General features: G+C 39.5%; 1 protein-coding gene across 1 annotated transcript in view; it reads right to left on the bottom strand.

The window, feature by feature from the left end:
* PLOD2 (procollagen-lysine, 2-oxoglutarate 5-dioxygenase 2) overlaps window positions 1–8,313 on the bottom strand; it is a gene marked incomplete at its 5' end in the record, with an annotated part of 40,112 nt that extends 31,799 nt beyond the window's left edge. Inside the window, 3 exons of the mRNA XM_008939479.1 lie at window positions 727–890; window positions 6,473–6,609; window positions 8,115–8,313. Coding sequence (XP_008937727.1) covers window positions 727–890; window positions 6,473–6,609; window positions 8,115–8,313 — 500 coding nt within the window. The remainder of the gene's footprint in view (window positions 1–726; window positions 891–6,472; window positions 6,610–8,114) is intronic.
* Between the last annotated feature and the right edge of the window lie 12,344 nt (window positions 8,314–20,657).

Here is a 20,657-nt window from a genome sequence, read left to right as displayed (position 1 = left end):
AAAAGGTAGGGCAGATAGATGAGGTATAGAGGGGAGGGAAAGAAATGGGAACACCCAGATCTGAATGCTGCCCAGCACCATGGACTTAGGAGAAGTGACATACTGGACTCAGTGGCAATGCCTGTAGTAGTCTAACGGACAATTATTACCAAAACTGGCATTTAAATGAGGATTTCAAAATTAATACTCCATTGAGATTAACAAGAATAACTCCCACTTTTTTTTGGTATGAGCTGCCTAAGCCATGCTGATGGGCCAGGCAGAGCTACCAACACATCTGCACTGTATGCAGCGATCCCCCAGAACAAGGTAGCCAAGGCAGGAACTTCTGTGGCCCAGCTACACTGTGCCTATAAATAGCAAGTACAGCTTTGATGGGGCTTGCATACTAGATTGTTTCTGACACAGATTCAACCAGTGGCAGCTGGGTCATCCCTGTACAGCACTCCAGTGCAAGGCACAGTTGCTTGCTAGGCTGCTAGTTTATTTACCTGCTTTTCACAAGTTATTGCCAACAAATACAATGCAAGTTTCGATGAAAACTACCCTTGAGCACAGAAGGGGAGCAATTCAAGTGACAAGGGAGAGGGTAAGAGGTGGACAGCAAACCCAGTCCTCACTTTTACACTTGGGGAATTCGGTAACAGTTACACACATACATAAAACAGGTAACAGGAGGGAGTTATTCAAGTTCAGGAGTTTAAAGTGTTCAAGAATTACACTTGCCTCCTGAGTTCAGGAATCGTTTTCCACTTCGGACAATGGGATACTTGTCAGCTAGCCTTTTATCTGGCCAAATTAGTCCATCTGCTGCAAACACCACTTTATGATTGGTTTCCTGAAATTTCTTTAGCAGTTCTTCAGGGCCTCCCGCAAAGATAACATCATAGCTGAAAATAAAGACATTAGATCAGTTTACTTTAATGCTTCTGTGTCCAAAACAAGTGATCAGACCACTTAAGTTTCAAAAATAACACAGACAGTCCTTTTGTTCTGCAAAATGACTCAATAAATCATGTCTTACCACTATAAAAATCCTATACCCTTCTAGAAAAAAAAACTTCAATCAATAGTATTTATCCAATACAGTTTCCCCTTCTATTTACAATCTTATTTCTGTTGTTTTAAAGCCTTTCACATTTTGGATATACTTTTTCCTTCAAATTTTATCTACCTGAAATTGATTTTCATATTTTATGTATTTTCAGTGAAAAACTGTATTTTCCCCATTTAGAAAAATGTGTTCAAGAAGAACAACAAAGAAAAATCAAATCTTACCAGATGAAATAGAGTAGGATTGAGAAATTATTCAGGTGACTCTTACTGGGAAACTCTAGATGCTTTTGTTTCACACAACAGCATTGACTTTCTTCTGAAGTCTTATCAAGAATGGACTTAGATATGTCTCAGAAAGTCTAGTTGCATTAACTTGAACTGTGTTGCATCCTGACAACACAGAGATTTCTCCTTCAATCTCTTTCACGTGCTGAAGACTTCAGAAGGCTCTAAACATCACAGTATCCATTTATGAAAAAATCCACCTGCCTTTATGTGTTCATCAGGCTCTACCCACATGTCATATTGAGGGCAAAGACCTAACAGTGGACAGTTCATCTCTAAAAATACCAGTTGCCTACAGCCAAAGGTCAACACTACCCAAAACTGTGATAAAGATACACGTACAGGTTTTGCAAAGGTCACGTAAGAATGTAATATCACAAGCCTGGTGATTTCTTGTTGTTGAACCACATCTAAATCAATACATCTGAAAAAAACAGCAAGCCAAAGCCTCAAAATACGTATAAATGATTAAATTATTCATAGTATAAGGTTCCTTTGTTTGTACTTTAGATCTACATATAAATGTGCAAATCACTCCAAGGTTCATTTCATAGAGCATGAATCCATGACACAGTAATACTGGAATCACATCATAGGTTTGGTCTCTGGATGAAAAAGCAGGATATTTGGATTTAATGGCAGCATCTCAACCTCACAGATTCCTCATCTGAATGCAGATATAGTCCATTCCACACATCTACCTTAGTAACTGAAAATCATCAGCCCTGTTACAGGGCAAAGGAAGGGTACAGCTACCAAAAGCAAAAGATCTAACCTTGAGCAAGATTTTGTTCCTGTGAAGTCTTTTAGCTGGGCTAAGGAGGACAGCAGTACTCCCACCTGCACTACACAGAACCTTTTGCATTTCAATGTATTATCCAGCACTAATGCTGAGAGATCAACCATTACCAACTACTGGTACTGCTTGATTACAGTTTGAAATGATTTAGAACATCTTTTCTTCAAAGGGGATTTCATTCAACTGGCCTAAGAGAATTAACAGCAGCTGGCTTACAAATACAAAAGAGATTTCCACCGCAGACCAAAGTATGAATCCTGGAGAGTAAGTGTGTTATGTAGTCTTTATAAAGCAAATGGGTTTCTGAAAACTCTCACTGTTTTGTTTTTCTGTAACTTTGGCAGAAGAATATATGAAAAAAAAATGCTGTGCATTTTGGAGCTTCCCCAGTTTTGTAAAAAATGCTTGTTTCTGCCTAAATATACAGGAATATACTTCTCTCCTTTTTTCCATTTGATTGGGGTAGCCTGACTCAAAGCCAGAACGAGCCTGTGGAACAAGGAAGAAACAGGAGACAAGTTGAGGACAGACAAAAACAGAGATTTGTCTGAGGCTTTAACTTAATAGCTTATGGCAGGCTGTGCTTCTCCTCTTTGATCAGGTCAGTGCTGCTGCTGCAATGACTTACAGCTGCAGGAAGGCACCAAACACCCCTGGAATATAGCTTCCAAGAATTGTCAGTCTGTAAAAAAAAAGCCAAAGTTGAACAACGTGCTGGGCTAGCCACAGGCTTTGCTTGTGAAAGGGGTATGGTACTAAATGCAGCACAGTTTATAACAGAAAGTACAGAGTTCCTAAACTATATTATCAATTACTATAAAATTTACACACTAACATGTGAGAGTATGAACCCAGCATGGATCTACATTTCCACTGATTTTCACTGGCCTTCCGTTTTGCCAAGAGGTGGCATACTGCCACCACACGTCCTCCCAAGCAAGACCTCCAGCAGCCTTCCACCCCTTGCTGCCAGTCTCCCCACCAGCTGCTTTGTGACCCTCCTGTTTTTCTCTCCAGGCAAAAGGAAACTTCTAGAGTGAAACTGAAACTTATGAATCCATCATTTGCCTTGCTTGTCTATGTCAGATTATTTTCAGTCTATCCAGTACTCAACTCCTACTGTAAGGGAGGATTTAGCTCAGGTCTACATCACTAAGACCATCACAAAACAGGTCCCAGTACCTGTCAAGGGTCTGCCAACAGTCCCTTGACAGTTTATACTGTTATTAGGGGTGATTGACAAGACTTGATTTAAACAGGCTTCAAAATCTGACAGGTAAAAAAAGTTGTGGATATACCCAGGAAAAAACAGGCTGCCTTGGCAAGCTGGAAAAGCTCAGATACTCTTGTATGTATTCTTTTTAAGTCCTTCCAATTAAGTAGAAAGCAAGAAGGAAAAAGAAAAAGGAAAAAAAAAAAAAAAAGTCCAAAAAGTTTCCACAACTCCAATCCCATTTCCTGAAGCTCCCAGATGGCAGATGCTTGGGGCTGGTATCCACCCATGCCTCTGTCTTTTGCAGCAGCAAAGTATCCTGGCTACAAACCCACTGCTCCCAGAAACACAAGGAAATGGCTATGGTGGCTTGGGGACCCTAGAATTGAGCATCCCATTTTCTGCATCCACAACCTTTGTAACAAGGGCTTGTTACTACTGGAGTTGCAGGTTAAGAGCTCAAAACATAAATGAGAGGGGGCTTACTAGTAACCAGCAGTTCACATCCTGTATCTTAGTTATTCAACTGTTCAGCCACACAGCCATTTTATCATTTACATTGTATAACCACTGGGATTACACCTTACCCATTTCAAGATATGTATAAAATGTAATTACCTCTTACCTTCTGATAAATGTTTAAAAAATAAAATAAAAACACACCAAAGAAAACCCATACAACTAAATCAAAAAACACCCTGTGAGCCTTCAAAAGTCTTCCACTATGCAAATAGATGGCTGTGGGAGTTCTGGATAACAGCATCAACCATTTTATCCAGTCTACACTGGCCATCAGCCAGTTCAATCTGAAATGGTCCAAAGTAAACCAGTAGTTAGCTCTTGAAAAAACAAGCCTAATTTAAATAGTGTTCCATCTGCAGGCAAAGCATTTTGCTATCTGCACTTAGACACAAGCTGTCCACAGAAGTTGTTCAAATTATTTCCAGAATTGTGAGCCATATAAAAAGCTGCTCAAAAATGGAAAAAAAGAAGTTTGTATGAACAGTTCACTAGAAATTATTTGTCTAGTCACAGTAAGTAAACCAGACATTTCCTCTCCCCACCCCCAAGATTAATATTCCAAATGCTTCACAATGAATTTCATGAATAACACTTGAAAAAGAAAGAAAGCTCACTTTGTCTCCTCCAAACTTATCACTACATTGATTAACAAGTACAAATCAGGATTGCTGGAAATGAAAAAGCTCATTAGAACTAAAATATAATGCTAGAATCAGCAAACTTTTTTTTTTTTTGTCTATCTAGAATCACTTCCACCAGCTTTAAAACACTATGTACTTGAGAATATGGACCTTGTGATATTAGGACACCTCAAAACCTATGATTTTTCATGGTAAGAAAGATTATGGCATCTGCACATTGACACACATGCTCCTCTGTACTCTCTCATCCATGCCAGCAGATAATCTGCCCCTCAAAAAAAATAAATTATGTTGGAGAAGAATTTGAGCTATACCAAATTCTGATAAAAAATTCTTCCTATTTTACCATATGAGGAGAAAACAGTGATGAGTCAGGGTAACAAATCTGAAAACAAAGAAATTCAGTGTAAGTAGCAAACATCTGTGAAACAGTTAATTAATCTGAGCATTTAGTAAAGAAGAAAATAAACTTTCAAATTAATCTTAAAAAGTTTCAGTTCTTGCATCATTGGCAGGCCAACACCATGAACAAATATGTAATATATTTGCTTTTAGAAAGACGCTTTTTCATTTACAAAATGCAAAACTGTTTAAGTCAGTAAGAAAAAAAAAACAAAAATTGAACATGGACCTCTGAAGTCTGTTACTTTTACTGTCAATTAACTGTACAAAGAAAATATTCCATGTAATAAGTTTCCATTACAAAGCCTGTCCATAAATTAGTTAAGATGATTTAGACATTGGCTTTCTAACTCTCTCTTATACTCATCACAAGAGGTAAAATTAAACCAGAAAATTGGGTAGCATCTTTAAATTTGCTACTAGTTTAATAGGCTGCTCCATCTTTCCTTAACTCTGAACTTAGGCAAAGCAACAAATTCAGTTTCCAGTAAGTAATACTGTCAAATTTTAAAATAAATAAAAACCAGGTTAAAAGCTCTAAGAAAATTCTGGAGCAGACATTCCAACATGACTCAGTAACAGCAGTGTGAACCCATGCCCAAACCTCTCCCAAGCTTGCACTCGGCTACCTCTCCAAGGCTGCCTATCTGCAATCACAGCTTCACGTCCCTGATTCAAGACTTGGTCCCTTGCAGCCATTCTTTTGGAGCTGTGACCCCACTCTGGTTAACGCTAGTGTGGAAGAGCTTGGCAGCTGCTGTGAGTTGGATTCTTAGCTGCTCTGATCATGCTCTTGTCACAGGAGCAAAAGGAGAGGATGTGGCGCAAAAACAAACAGAGGGAAGCAAAGGAAAAGGTGGCATTTGAACACATTCAAGCTTCCTCTTCTCCTGTGACAAGCAGAAACCTACCTAGCTTCCAGAGAGGATGTTCAAGCATAGCTATGCTATGATCTATAATCTGGCACCTTGCAGCAGCAGTCTCTCTATGCTGCCTTTGCACAGCACAGGTACAAGGGTAGATCTGGCACCAAGATTCTTGTTTCAGTTCTGTAACACATAGAAGAAGTTCTCCTGCTACGTGTTTTCCTCCAGGGCCCGTTTTCCAGCCTCCTCCATATCACTGTTACTTCATGGAAGAAGATCACGCCGTGGTCCCTATGGGCCACTTTATCTCTGATGTTGCTTTTGCTCTCCCCCCCCATTCTACACTCCCAGCCTGCAGCCACGTCCTGCCCTCACCACAGCTGAACAGGGAGAGGACAAACGCTTGTTTAAAAGCCTGCAGGCTCCCAATAACATTTTTTTACCCCCTCGAGGCAGCAGAATCATGAACTCTTACATCTGTAAATCTGTTAAAACAGTAACAATTGCTCCAAGAGCAATCTACTGTTTTTATGAATGGAGAAAAATAATCCAAATTCTCTCAAGCAAAAAGTCTCTCAAGTAAAAAGCAAGGGGGCAAAGCAGCATGCAACTTTCAGCATGTCACAGCAGCTACTTTTACATGCCTACCCAGACTGAAATGTAAAGGCAACAAGCCAGGTTTGCTCACCATTCAACAAACATTACAACCAAGTCCTCTTGATCAGCGTAGCTTTCTAGGCCTTCTTTCAGCAGTCGAACTTTCTGCCCTCCACCAATAGAGTTTGGCTGCTCACCACCTTTCCACTCTTCACCTTTTCCAAGTACCTGGAGTCAGAAAAAAAGCACTTTTTGCTAGTACCCAAAAATAAGAGGCTTTTTAAATCAGACCCTTATTGAAAACAGATGTTAAAGTAGAAGCAATGGATTAAAGCATAGCAAGCTAGCATTTCCAGCATCATAAGTTTTCCATGTCTGAAGTAGCATTCAGCACAATGACATCACTGCAAAAACATGAGAGAGACATTTATTAACCAAATGAGAATCAAGCAATTGTCTGCTACCACCATTTATTCAAATGTGTCTCCTTCAGAAAAAGAAAAGATAAAAATGCTAATAATTGTTTCAAAATCTGTATTAGGAAAACATTCTTAATGAGATCTTTAAAAGTCGATATAATCACTTTAGGAACAGGAAGTTTAAGAGACCTTGCTGGATTAGGTTATTACTATTACAAATTGCAAGCTCCAGTCTTCCTGAAATCCGTCCAGAACAATTTTGTACAAGAAAAGGATAGGTTCTCTGACATACAGCTGGCTGTTAAAATCAGCTAAACCAAACTCCTCCCTAACCAAGCACTACAGCAAATTTAATCTCACGGAAAAAAAAAAAAAAAAAAAAAAAAAAAAAAAAAAAAAAGAAAAATCCCTTAAACTTTTTATGGGTTTTGAACATAATTTTTTTTGAACTTATAAACCATGGAAGAACTACACTGCATGATGTTTTAGACAAGTCTGCAAAGTTAATAATTTTATCCAGAGCTCAGGATTCTCAAGTGCTTTAGTACAGCATTATCATATTGGGACAGGTTCTCTCAGTCTTCCAAGTTCAGTGGCAGAAGTCAAACTTCAGAGACCCCAAGTAATTTCCTATTTATAGTGTATAAACTATAGTAAGCAAGCAGAAAAATGTCTTAACACCATCTGAATTCCTGGATTTCGTCTTGTTTTCTCCACCTATTTGTGGGGAAAATTTAGAAGAAAGTTAAATGCCCTCCCTTTATCCCCAGGTCACATGGAGGCCAACCTCAGTACGTGACATACAAAGATGTGAAGCAAGGCAGAAAAGGCTGGCAAGAATCACAGAAACGTTTTGTCCTCTCCGAGAATTACAGGTTCCTGGGAAACGCAGTGAAACTTTCAGTTCTGACCCTCCCTCCTTCCCCACAGCTGGGATCCAGCCTTTTTTAAAGAGGAAAGAGACATCCAAAGCATTCTGAGTGAAGTGCAGCCTGCAGAAGCATTGACACAAACAAAATCGTCCACAATGCAAAGCAAGCCTATATGATAAATCATGACAGAAGCTGTGAGCGACTGAAGACGCTGATCAGAAGAGCTACTAATCTTAGAACAGTTCCTAAGGCAGTGGAAGAAGAGGGGGACCAGCAGGTAAGCAGCAGGGCCATGCCCAAGTGCCATACCTGCCCCCAAGCTCTGTAATTGTTTTTCTTTGCCCCAGCATGCAAGAAAGCCAATGCAACTTCAGTTACTCTTGCACTGTCTCTGCCTCAAAGGCTGTATAGTATGAATATTTGGCATGAAATTATAAAATACCTTTACTGTGTAGTTGAAGTGCTTTGCAGTTTGCATGAAACGGTGAAAGCCATCGGTTTCTTTAGTTGCTACAGTAAAAACTAGTAGTTTATCTGAGGGAGAAGAAGGAGGAACATGTATTAATATATTTTCAGGCCACAGGTTATAACAACAACAAAAAGCACTGAACGGCACTGGATCAGAGGGCTTTTTGACTTGCCTGCATCTCATTCAAAGAGGGGAGGCAAATACACTCTCATATCATAGGTATGAGCCAGTAGCAAACAGGAACTGCCATGGACAAGGGTGCTGCATTTAAAATTATCCTCAGAGAGAGGAAGCGAAGAAGCTCATCTACTCTGTGAACAACTGGACATGAACTAGATAACTAGTCATTCTCAAGACATGAAAACAAAGCTAGTATGACTACTGGACAGGAAAGAATCTTCTAAACAAAAATAACTTACTACTCGTCCCTCTGAGCTAATCCTGTGACCTCCTACCACAGGACTGGATAGTACCAAAAAACTTCACCCAACCTCAGTAACTGCCCCAAGAGCAAGTGGTTCACGTTCTTCACGAAAACAGTGCAAAAAACCAACCATGGAACCCAGAACCCCAACAGGCAGTGTTTAGTGCTTTTAAGTCCTTTGGCAGAGACAAGAGCAAGGGCTTTGGGTTTTTTATTCAGAGCCTCTGTAAATTATAGCAGTGCTAATTTTGCCCTCTTACTGCATGCAGGCAAATGACCATGCAAACAATTTTCTTTTCATATCCCAAGGTTTTTGGCAGTAGTTCAAAAGAGACCATGGATTCCCATTAAACAGCTGAACAACATTCAGCACACTATGCAATATGTTGCATAATCAAGGTACATTATTCAAAGCTATCAGAAAGACACTACTTCTACCCAATATCAGGTATCTAATCATACCAGCCTGGATCCCAGAACACAATGCAGTTCCCCAGTGTGGTCTGAGTTCAAGCAATAGCTGGACTCTAAACAGAGCCAAGGAGATCAATCATTACAAGAAAGTAAAATTCCCATTAACCCTCCAGCCTCATCCACTGCCACAGACTTAGCAACACTCAGACACCTGAGATGTCATCCTAAGTGTATCCAAATCAGTCACTGCTTCCCATTTAGTTTTATCTGACACCTGCAAAATTAACACACAAGAACTGCTTCCTACTTTGTAGAAGAAATGCACCTTGCAAGCTACTCATGTGATGCTCTCCAGCTAAGTACCAGGATACTTCAAGCATACCTCTGCTCAGTCAAGCAAAAATACCTGTGGAAGCACAGACATAGTCTGCAGAGAACTGAAAGTCAAGTCCATCTAACATAGCCACAGCAGGCAAACTACAGAGACTAGTCTCAGGAGTCACTGGTATTTTTTCCACTGAAATAAGGCCCTAGTCAACAGGTCACTTCCAAGAACACTTCTACCAGGTCAGACAGTGGTCTGGATAGTCCATCGCCAGTAGAAGCTGTAATGGTGTACATGAGGAAAAGCAAGGTTAAGACAAGCTTAAGATATTTTCTCTGCTTTTTCTACCAAACTCAGTTTATAGGTTTTACAGACATGGAAGGGGGTTCCATGTACTCCAAAACACCCTGTCCACTTCATGACCCTTGCTCTTACCTAGTAATGCCTTCAACTGATGTAACCTTTAAGCAGTGACAGCACCATGTGCTGAGTACATATTAAGTCATCTTCTGTGCCTTGAGCAGGGCTCCTATAGTTTTTATCTAATACTGCCCAAGCTCTTCAACTACAGACACCATCTCTACCTGCCCTCCCCATCACGTACAATTTTTGTGGTTTTGTTTATTCATCCTGCCATAGTCTTGGATTGGCTTTTGTTTGGTTGTTGAGTTTGTTTGTTTGTTTTTCCCAGGGGGGTGGGACTCCTTTTCCCCAGTGGTCCTAGAGATTTAAATGCAGGTTGTACTGAACAAGGCTGACACTCCTGCAATAAAATGTACAGTAAAGTAATTCTACAGGAGTCACCACAGAATGAATAAAGAACATGCTATCTTAAATGATGACTAAAACAGAACTGAAGACAGAGGGCAGGATTTTTCTCCATGGAACAGAGAAAGTTATGATTCATCTTTTGTTCAAGCACTGCATTTTCAGATTAAAGGGAACTGGAAAAATGTGATCATACCAGACTGCATCGCCAAGCCAAGTGAATCCATTACTGCAAGTTTCCTAGGTGACCAGTCAAGCACTGACTATAACTATGGAATTTGGTTTGGGATAGACATATTTCACACCTACCCCTTCCCAAGAAATGCCAACAGCAAGGATTTCAAAAATCTGTACTTGACAACATGATATAAATGACAAAATGTGGGCTGCACCAGATTCCTCTTGCAGTCACTAAGTCAAATAAAGTATTACATCAACATACAGTACAGTTTCACAAGAATAATCTAACATTCTTTACGGGATATTGTTACTCTCTTTTAATGGAACCCATAGTAATTACACCTACACATCCTTCATATATTTCAAGCTGCACTACGGAGCCTAGTATGTATAGCTTTGTGGAATAGGAGAAAAGAGAATGATGTACCAAATCATACAGCATTTCAACCTTAGCTATATAAAATGGAGAAAGCTCAGCACACAAATAATGTACTTTATATTGACATGATTGCAAAAAAACCTGTATTACACTCCCAGTCAATGAAGCAGTCTAAGCAGGCTGCCTGAGTCAGGTTTGAAATCACAGAACAACAGGAAGCTATTTTTATAAAGGTATCATTCACATTGGAAAGGTTTTCTTTTTAGAATACTTGAAAATGGTCAACTTTTTAAAATTACAGATGAAGAGGTTTAAAAGGCTTTATTTCCATCTCTCTGCTGCACCACAGAATTTTAGGTGCATGTGGTACTTAAATAATTTTTAAGTGCAGCAGAAGTGTAATTATAGTATTTATAGTCCATTTACAATTAAAGTTTCTCTATACACTACTTAGTCTTTATTGGGTTTGGTAGAATTTGTTTTCTCTTGGTGGGTTTTGTTGGTTTTGGGAGGGAGGGAGGCGGGTGTGTGTTTGAGTTTGTTTCATTTATGTTTTGTTTTGGGTTTTTGTTTTTGGTGGTTTTTTTTTTTTGTTGTTGTTGTTGTTTTTTTAAAGTAATCTGTGTCTGACTAAAGAGCAGAGAAACATGCTTTACTTCTCTCTATAGTGGGTATGGACAGACAATGTGAAGTGCATTATAGTTACCTTGCCACATTATAGCGGTATTACTAACAAAATGAGGAAGGAAGCACCATTCTCTTTTAGCTAGTAAGACGTTACAAAATTATTGATGTAATTCCTGTAGGCTCCTGTGACTTTATTTAGACGTAAGTGATAACTGGCACCAGTTTCACTGGCAGAGTTCCATTAAGCGTAGCATGGGAGATATTTGTTTCTTCCGGGGGAAGTGAGTGAAAGGAATCCTTCTGACCACCAAATACTTATGCTAATTTCTTTTTAACATTTTCATTTCACTCATTTTGAAAAATCTGTTCCTTGTTTGCTACATTTAGGTACACAAACCTCTTAAAACACCTGTCCCCTAGTAACACAAATCCAAAGTGACGTTCATGAACTCAAGGAGTGTCAATGTGGAAGTACAACACAGATTCCAGGGTAGTATGTTTATCCGAGTGCTGTTTCCATTTTAGGATGTGCTCAGCTACATCTATTTTAGCTGCAGCCATCCACAGTGTCCCTGCTGTGCAGCGCAGACCAGGCCCTGTGAAGAGCCCTGCCAGTGCAGACGGTCAGTGCAGCACCAGAGCCCCTGCCACGGGCTGCTGCACACAAATGTTGCACTGAGGGGCTGAGCGAGTGCCCGGAGTCCCAGCAGGGTCACTGTGCCAGGCCCAGGGCTCCCGCTGTGCAGTGGAGACCCAGGCGTAGCAGTGGAAAGCTGGCTGCAATTACTCAGACCCCAAGCTACCACTGCGGCCCGGTACTCCCCAGCAAGCAAGCCACAAAATTCTCAGTCTTTGCAAAAAGCCCATTCTAATTGCAGCGAGACGCCGTTCCTGCTTCACCATCCACTTTGGCATAAGCCCCTGCCCTGCCTGCCACCCAGGTGTCTACCCCAAGGAGTTCTGCTGTCTGGTCTTCACTGTAAACTTGAGCTATCCAGTTTCTTAAGTCTGACTATCCCCCTCACAGGAGGGGATGAATACACACTCTCAGTAATGTTTTCTAGCAAACAGTACAGCATGCTCAGAATGCAAACATATACAAAACCCAGAGCACAGCAGGTGGTCACACTTGCAGGATACTGGGACACCACAGAGGGTACAGGCTGCCTGGCAGGGCTGGGCTCCCCCGGCACGCAGCCTGCCAGAGGCATCTTGGCAGTCACTGCAAGGGATTACCAAGCCTGGCATTTATTTCCACAAGTCAAGTCAGTTTGTGTAAAAAGGAAATGCAAACCCTATACTGAAGTTCAACAGGAAGGCATAGAAAAAAAAAAATCTTTGAAGAGCTTCATGCCAGCTATGAGGGTGCTGAAGTTACTCAAGTGCAATTATTCCAGACAGCTTTCAGATATTACATTCACAAAACAGCTGTTCTGTTTTGAAAACAAGCCTGAGAGAGCACGCATTTGGCCAAGGAAAGTATATCCAGTGACAAACAGAATGCATTTCTACATGCAAATGAGGAAACCCTTTTAGCACTCAAGTTGTGAAAGACAACACTGCATATAGAGCACATGCAAGGTAGGAAACGCAGTAAAAGTTTATCAAAACATCTCATTCTTTTACTTAATCCTTTGTGTGGCTAACATCAGGAATCCAACTGCATCATAAATATTTATTTCCAGAAATAAGAACTATAAACCAGAGCTTTTGTCTTCAGTGAATTGCGTGGCTAGGTCTCAGCCAGGAATTGCCATGGCAGGACTGCTTTAAGTAGTAGTGACCTCTCTCCTCGTACCTTGGCAAAGAAGTACACAAAGAAATGCAGTCATTCCACACACACCCACATGGTTCTTATTTATCTTGAATAAACACTGACAGGGATTACTACATAATTTCTACCAGGGGTTGCAGGCACTAGTACAGTAGCATCAGAGCATCCAAAATTGAAGATATTGCTCACAGACACGTGGGAGCTGATATTTAGTCCCTGGATTCAAGTACTGTGGACTTCTTGGGAGTAGAAGATCAAAGGACATCTGTGCATGGTACCACTTTACGCCATTAAATCTCTACCTCTACCTTTAGAACTACTGGCTTATAATGGTAACCAAACGATGTTTGCTTCCTGGAATACAGATTTATACATGTTCTAATGTCTTCGTGAAACACAGTCTACATTCCTATTTGGAGATTATGTCCCACCCAGAACTGCTCAACAGAGTAACAACCGTGCATCAACCTCACCGTTAAATGAGCAAAGAGATGTACAATTGCAAAATAATTTACCAAAAGTTTCCAGTTTAACAAATAAAGTTGCTAGAAAAGATGGACAAAGCCCAGGAACTGCAAGCATAGCAGGAATACCTTTGTGGATTAAACAAATTTAAAACAAACAAACAAATATTAAAATATATACACACTGTCAAATAAAAAGGTCAGGTAGCTACCTTGGCAGCAATTTGCCTGATCTTAATCTAAGGCATAGGCTGGGCAGATACCTGGAATATGGATGAGATGGAAGAGGCACATGGATGCACCAAAGCCCATTAATTAAGCTATGTAATTGTGCCTATTATTAGGTATCCTGCATCTCTGGAGATGTGGGAGACCAACAGACTACAGTTTCTCACAAAAAAAAAAAAAAAAAAAAAAAAAAAAAAAAAAAAAAAAAAAAAACCCAACTGAACCCACAGCTTGGATTTAGCTTGTTTTTACACCACGTAGGAGCAAGCTTCTCCATCACTGGAGAGAAAAGATACACTAAAGCACAACACAACCAAAAAAGTTTTTTCAGCCTAGATTCCTCCATTTAGGAGCACAGTAACAAGGAATGTTCAAAACTAAGATGAACAGAGAAGTAGCTGTCAGAGTGACAGTAAGCAGCCCCAACTAACTGCAGACTTCTGATTGCATTTCCACTATTATTTATTGTTTCCACAGATCAATTGTTAAAAAAGGAAAGAAAATGAAAGGAGAAGAAAAGATTGCTTGGTTTTAGATTTAAGTTTTCAGTATGCCTGTTTATCTCCAAAGTAGGCAACCTACCCCAAGTATAGTCATCTCAAATCTGTGAGTTCTGACTTGGCCACGCCACTTTTCCTTTCAGCTTCTGCACTCAGCCAGTAAGGAGGTAAACTAGAAGAACTGACCTCAAGTTCTATTCTCCCTCCTTATGCATCTCACCTGAAGTACACGCTTCCAACAAAATCCACATTCTGATGCTTTTACAGTAGTCTGAGTTAGATACAGAATATAATTAGCAGTTTCCTTGACCTTCTCTTCCTCTGTTTGTCTGGAGGAGAATATATATGGAATATATCTGTCTATCTGGAGGAGAAATCATAGTCCTCAGGTCTGCCCTCAGCATAGCTGCACCAGAAGCTCCTGGTGGGTGTTTTCCAGCATGTCACCAGCACTGTTTGGATGACATGTCATTTTAATATCATTGCCCTGATAAGCACATTGAACACAACACATTTGAGTTAGAGCAAAGAAAAGGATAATAGTGAAGGTTGAGCTGTGTGCAGCTCAGCTAATGTATGTGAAGGCATGATCCACAACTGGGATTCAAGATCTAGAATGTCTCGAGTTCATTATAAAATTGGGATGAATAAAGCTTTAAATATTATTTGGGAATACACTGTTGCTATACAACTAACCTCTTGTAGTTTCACTAACAGATGAGTTATATTTCTGGAAGATAGCCCGGAAAATGTAAAATTCTTTACAATATCTTCTGAGCAAGACAAAAATTCACTGAGACCCAAAACATCAGTCGATAAAAAGCCTGTTGGAAAATATCTTATTTATAGGCTCAATTGCTTTTTCCTCCATAAAACCGAGTAGCATAACAGTCTGAGTTTCTAATTACTTCCAAAACTGTGAAAGAGCTTGGAAAGAGAATGCAGCACAAGGTTTAAGCCCACAATAGTAAAGAAAGCATTCAAAAACCTGTAATGGCTCATTGGGCTACACAATACTGTATGGAGTCAATATGGTCACAATACCAGCTCTCTTCCTGCACAGTTCTGATGACTTTACTAAAACCACTTCTTCCATATGCTTCTGAGCTATGTTGAAGCTCTGCAGATAGTTTGAGGGTCACCAGTGCAACCAACAGCAACTTCCCTGCCCTATTCATATGGACTGAGACCATATGTTCAAAATCCAAAGAACTGTTAAGCCAACTAAAAAGCTGAAATATTAGAGTGCTTTCAAAATCCAGATTTTTAGCACAATGCAGTCTTCCACCCAGCACTCAAGAAAGCCATATTAGACGCCTCAAAAGGAAAAGTGATTTTTTCCCTATAAGTAGGAGTTATAGCCTAAACTTCAGATTCTACATGAAGTAAAACTAAAAATTTGCATACTCTGAAAAGATTTCAAACAGCGGGAGACAGAAGAAACCCATCATATGCAAAGAAACAATGATTTTAAGTTATATCTACATCCATACCCTTGGATAATGCAATCCAGCAGCAAACAAAGAAGATCTTATGTACACGACATGAAAAAAACACAAAATTTTAAACATCTATATCTGCCCAGTGTCAGTTTATATGATGTACATATGGTCAAAGAAAGTAGTAAGCCAACAGAAGAATTTCTGTTTAAATAAAACTTCTGGCCTGAAGAAGGAAAAGACAGAGCTATCCAACAGCTGTTTATTTTCCCCTAGGATTCTTTAGAAACATCATAATGTGCTGAAATGGCAAACATGGTCATCATCTTTTCTCAGGAAAGAAATGTGCATTACACTCCAGGAGGGGGAAGGATGACTGGTTCACAAACAATACTACTTCATATCTGGAAGTTCTGGCTTTATTTTAATCTAATCTTTATATTACAGCCAAATTCTGTTCTGCACAGAACACTTTGCTGCATGCCACAACTCACCACACAGCTTACTGCTTCCCAGAGAGGCAGACTGGTTTCAAAGTCCCATTAGCCATAGCCATGACCACCATGTAAGACTGGATCCTCTGCAATTTAGTAGCATAGTTGGATTGCTGTTAAAAAAATAGCCTTGGAGGGGAGACAAAATATGCTTGAAAAAATCATAGATGATTGGAAAACGATAAAATGAAATTAGAATTAACAGCAAGTTAAGAGCAGTCATGTGTTACCAAACACACAGTACATAATGGTTTCCCACACCAATACACATTCTTGTGTGAGAAATGGATTTCTGAAAACCAACCCTTCAAAATCGGGCCTTTAAGTTTTATTTGAAGAAGCAAACCTCTCTGTACAGACCTATTCTGAACATTTGTTCTGTTTCCCACTGCATCACAAACCTCCTGTTAATCACTACACTTCAGTATATACATGTCTTACTGCAAAATACAAAGAGCATCACAAAATGATATCATATATAATAATATAGAAATAATTTTCATAAAAGTACAAGATTCTTCTTGGCTAGCTATTAGAAGGCTTGTACCTTCTCCACCTTAAGCCAGGTGTATTAAGGTAAACAGAAGTTTGTATTTTGATGGTGTAAGCAGAACTAATTATTGCAGAACTAATGGGGCTATACAGGTGTCACCTCTGCCACCACCTGTTTCCTCAAAATTATCCAACCTGCAGATGAAAAATAAAATTCTGCTGCCTTTCATCTGTTGCAAACAGTTTATGACAACAACTGACACTTATGGTTATCAGAGATTACTCAAGGCATGGGCTGCCCATGGATAATCCTTCCTGTGCTCCTCCAGGTTATTTGTAGACCTTGCTGAAGTTAGGCTATCAAAACTCCCAACGCTGTCATGAGCCAGGGAAAGCAACTCCTAAAGGCAGCAAGTTTTCATAAAGAAATATGGAATGTATAATTTGCCAGTTTCTGTTACTTTTGAATAGCTGATACTGTTGCATCTTCCTCAGCCACAGTAAATATTGCTTGTTACAGGGTTCCGCCTCTTCTCACGTGTTTTAAAGGAACAAAGAAGCTGGGTTAGCAGAAATATGTAATTACATTAGGCAAGACCTGCTCTGAATTTTCTGATAATATAGAATTTATGCTAGGTTAGCACTTGCTAACATACAGCCCGTGGACAGGACACTAAAGTTTTGGGGGGTTGTGGGGTTTTTTTTCTTATTTTTTTCTTTTCACTGAATAAAAACTGAAGTTTTCCAAGACTTAGAGATTAATAACTCAAGAGTCACATTACTGCTAAACACCTTCTACAACCTAACTTTATTTTATGAAGAGGTGAACAGTGCTGGAACAACTGTACATTTCAGAACCAGAAGTTTGTTACAAAATTACTGAAGATTCCTCAAGCAAAGAAGTTCTCTCATGCTCTAATTCCCAGCCCATGGGTTGTGAACAGGCATTTCCCTCTTCCATGCACACTGAGTCAAACAGAAAGCCTGCTGAGATGCTGCTCACTGCCTTTTATCACATCATTTTTGATGTCACAGCATCTAAAATGTTTACATGGAAATGATCAACTGTTGAACAGAGCCAGTTCTAAAAATAAATTAAAACCCTATCACCCACAGACTATATATATATCTCAGTAGCTATTTTTCTGTATATGCATATATACATACACACACTTTCAGACAAAGATTAGCAGTTTGTCTCAATATTAATACACAACTGATTTCAGAAAACATTTGAGAACTGATTCTGTCTCAGCATATTAATTTTTTAATTTTTTTTTTTTTTTTTTTAGTTTAGTAATATTGAATATATAGTCAACAAGGGCTCATTAAGACTTGTATGTGCACTCATCAATCACCCACATCAGTCCCAAGTGCAGCGCTGGCCAGCGCTCAGGCCCACACTCATTCTAATGCAAGATTTCCTTGTTTTGATAGCTGAACAAAACCAGATACAAGCAGCAGTACTCCGGAGTTTTTCCATCCACTTCAGTGGACTTGCATGAGAACCTGTTTACTCAAGCAGTTATCCCGCAGTAAAGCAAAGATAAGACACGTTTCATAGTTCCTAGATAAGAAAAAAATGAAAATCAACCATTTGTGGAAGATATCATTGCCATGCATGAAGCATGAAGTTAGCAATAGCTGCCTAACTTCCTGACGAGGGGGGGGAACAGATCAGGTTACAGCTGTTTATTAGTGCCCAGATAGCAATCAAACCACAAACATCTTCTTGAGAGGGGATGGAGTCATGGCACTGGCTGGGTCTTGCCTGAACACGCCAGTTGGATGGCCCTGCTATAAACTGTCATCGGGGCCCTGGAGCTGAGAACAGGATACAATTAACATCAGCTGTCTAAGTGAGAAAGTTTACTCGGCTTCTGCCTTTCATAGCCTTGCCCTCTCTGTCTCATAAATATGTATCTGGAGAAGAGCATGCTTCTTCTTCAGCTGTTGAACAAATACAGCTGTTTCAACAGAAGCAGTCGCACACAGCACCAGGCACTGCTGAAGTCCAGTTTTTGACACCTGATCAACCCTGTTCCTTGCTTTAAGATGGGAGAAACTGGAGCTGGAACTGGAGCTGTCCTGAAGATGCAGAACTGCCTTTCGTGCCTGCACCACGGTTCATTTTGTCAGTGGACACTAGCCGCCCAATTAATCAGTTCACTTGATAAAGCTGCCCTACAGCTTCATATCCAGCCCTATGTCCAGATACTGGACATATAAAATTCTCCCAACGGAAGCAGAGGCCACACAACCCCAGAAAGAGAAAAGCCCTTACTTTTCAGGTTCCTTTTCTGTGTGAACAAGGAACTTTAACTCCACACATGTGAGATACTGGTAATGCCCTACCTTGAACAACGTGGTCTTTCAAATCATGAAACAGCAACAAAACTTCTGCCCTACTTCTGATGCAAGACAGCATGGCATGTATGATGGGTATTTAAAGATACTTTTAACATCGAACACTTGACCCAGAAACTTCAGTTATTAAGTTTATGGGCCTAGTTCTGATCTAGCACTTACAATTGCTTTACCGTGATGTAAAATAAAATAAACTGCTTATGAGAATAGCTTAAGGAAACAGTTTTGCTGTATTAAAGTTTCATGTGAGCTACCAAACTGAAGCTAAACAATCTATTTTAACTTCCTTGGGGAAAAAAAAAGTAGTAAAAAAAATATTGCAAAAGGAACTCTATCAGATACTGGTTATTTTCTGCACAGCTGACTTCAGCCAGAACCCCTACTGTGCTCATTCAGTAACAGTTAGACCCACAGGTACAGAATTAATTCTCACACTTAAATGCCAAAGCTATTTTTGTTTAGTATTTTTCTGTTTTTCTTACAGTTTATTTGTAATTACAAATACTGCATATATCAGCTTTAAAACCCTACTTGCAGTTACATTGTAAGAGTCTACCACTCAAAAAGGACTCCCCACCCTCTACACCTTTTTTTATTTTTCCCCACCCTTGTCTATTTTCTAATATCGACAGTGGATCAATAGATTTGCAGCTTTTCCAAGAAGGAACCCTGGAATACTTTCAAAGGGCAGACCAAAAGAGCTGTTGAGCCAACCACTAAGTAAAGGGGGTTTCTTCAGAATTGTCCTATTAATTTGAATGTCAGGTTTTAAGGCAAGGCAAAGTTTTACTGTTTAACCTTAAACTATTAAAGAAAATTGGTCTGTAATTACTTTGTACTCCATTACAAAAATAGTCCTGTGTTTTATAAGAAATTATACAGTAATCCACAGTATCTTTAATTTTGGTTCAAGCAGAAGCAGAATGAAATGATCAAATCTGTCAACTGTATAATTTGTCAATAATCTAAATAGTGCAACAACTAGTAGGTACATAAGTTTCCCAGTGCTCAGCTGGAACTAATATAATTAAAATATTTTATTAAAAAAAAGACACAGGCATGCACACACACCAGGAACACGAAGAAGCCAGATTACTCTGATCATCAAACAGAAGACTTACTCTGCTTCTTTAGTGGATTTGGTATTTCTTTGGTTTTATTTGCTTTTCCTTCTACTATAAATTGTAGAAGGAATTCTAGCTCCTGGATAAAAAGATATCTAGGATGAAACAGTGACTCTATATATGTTGTCTCCTCATGAAAAGTTCAATTCACATTTTGAAAACTGAATTCACCTTAAGGAAATACTATAGAAGCAGTTCTGTTAACCCACCTAAAGGCACTCGTGGTGTCAGGCTGTGCTTGCAAGCACGTATTCTCTCATGATCAAGCATCATTTATTCTCTAGAGCTACAACATTCCTACACACAGAGGCATTCCATATAAATGGGAAGATACTGCTTTTGATTACACAATCCAACAGTGCTAATTCAATAGACAAACTAAACACTTCACTATGAAGACAGAGTCACTTTTGCTTAACTAAGCAGCAGTGAGGGAAAAAGCCAAGAACTCAGACATAAGTTATGAGTCTCCAGAGTATGCCACCAACATAAAGAAAATTTTGAGAAATAATCTGTT

The sequence above is a fragment of the Merops nubicus genome, unplaced genomic scaffold, assembly GCF_000691845.1.
Source record: "Merops nubicus isolate BGI_N331 unplaced genomic scaffold, ASM69184v1 scaffold1084, whole genome shotgun sequence".
Classification (NCBI taxonomy): Eukaryota; Metazoa; Chordata; class Aves; order Coraciiformes; family Meropidae; genus Merops; species Merops nubicus.
The sequence above is the reverse complement of the archived record's forward strand: the minus strand, read 5'-3'. Positions and strand labels throughout refer to the sequence as shown.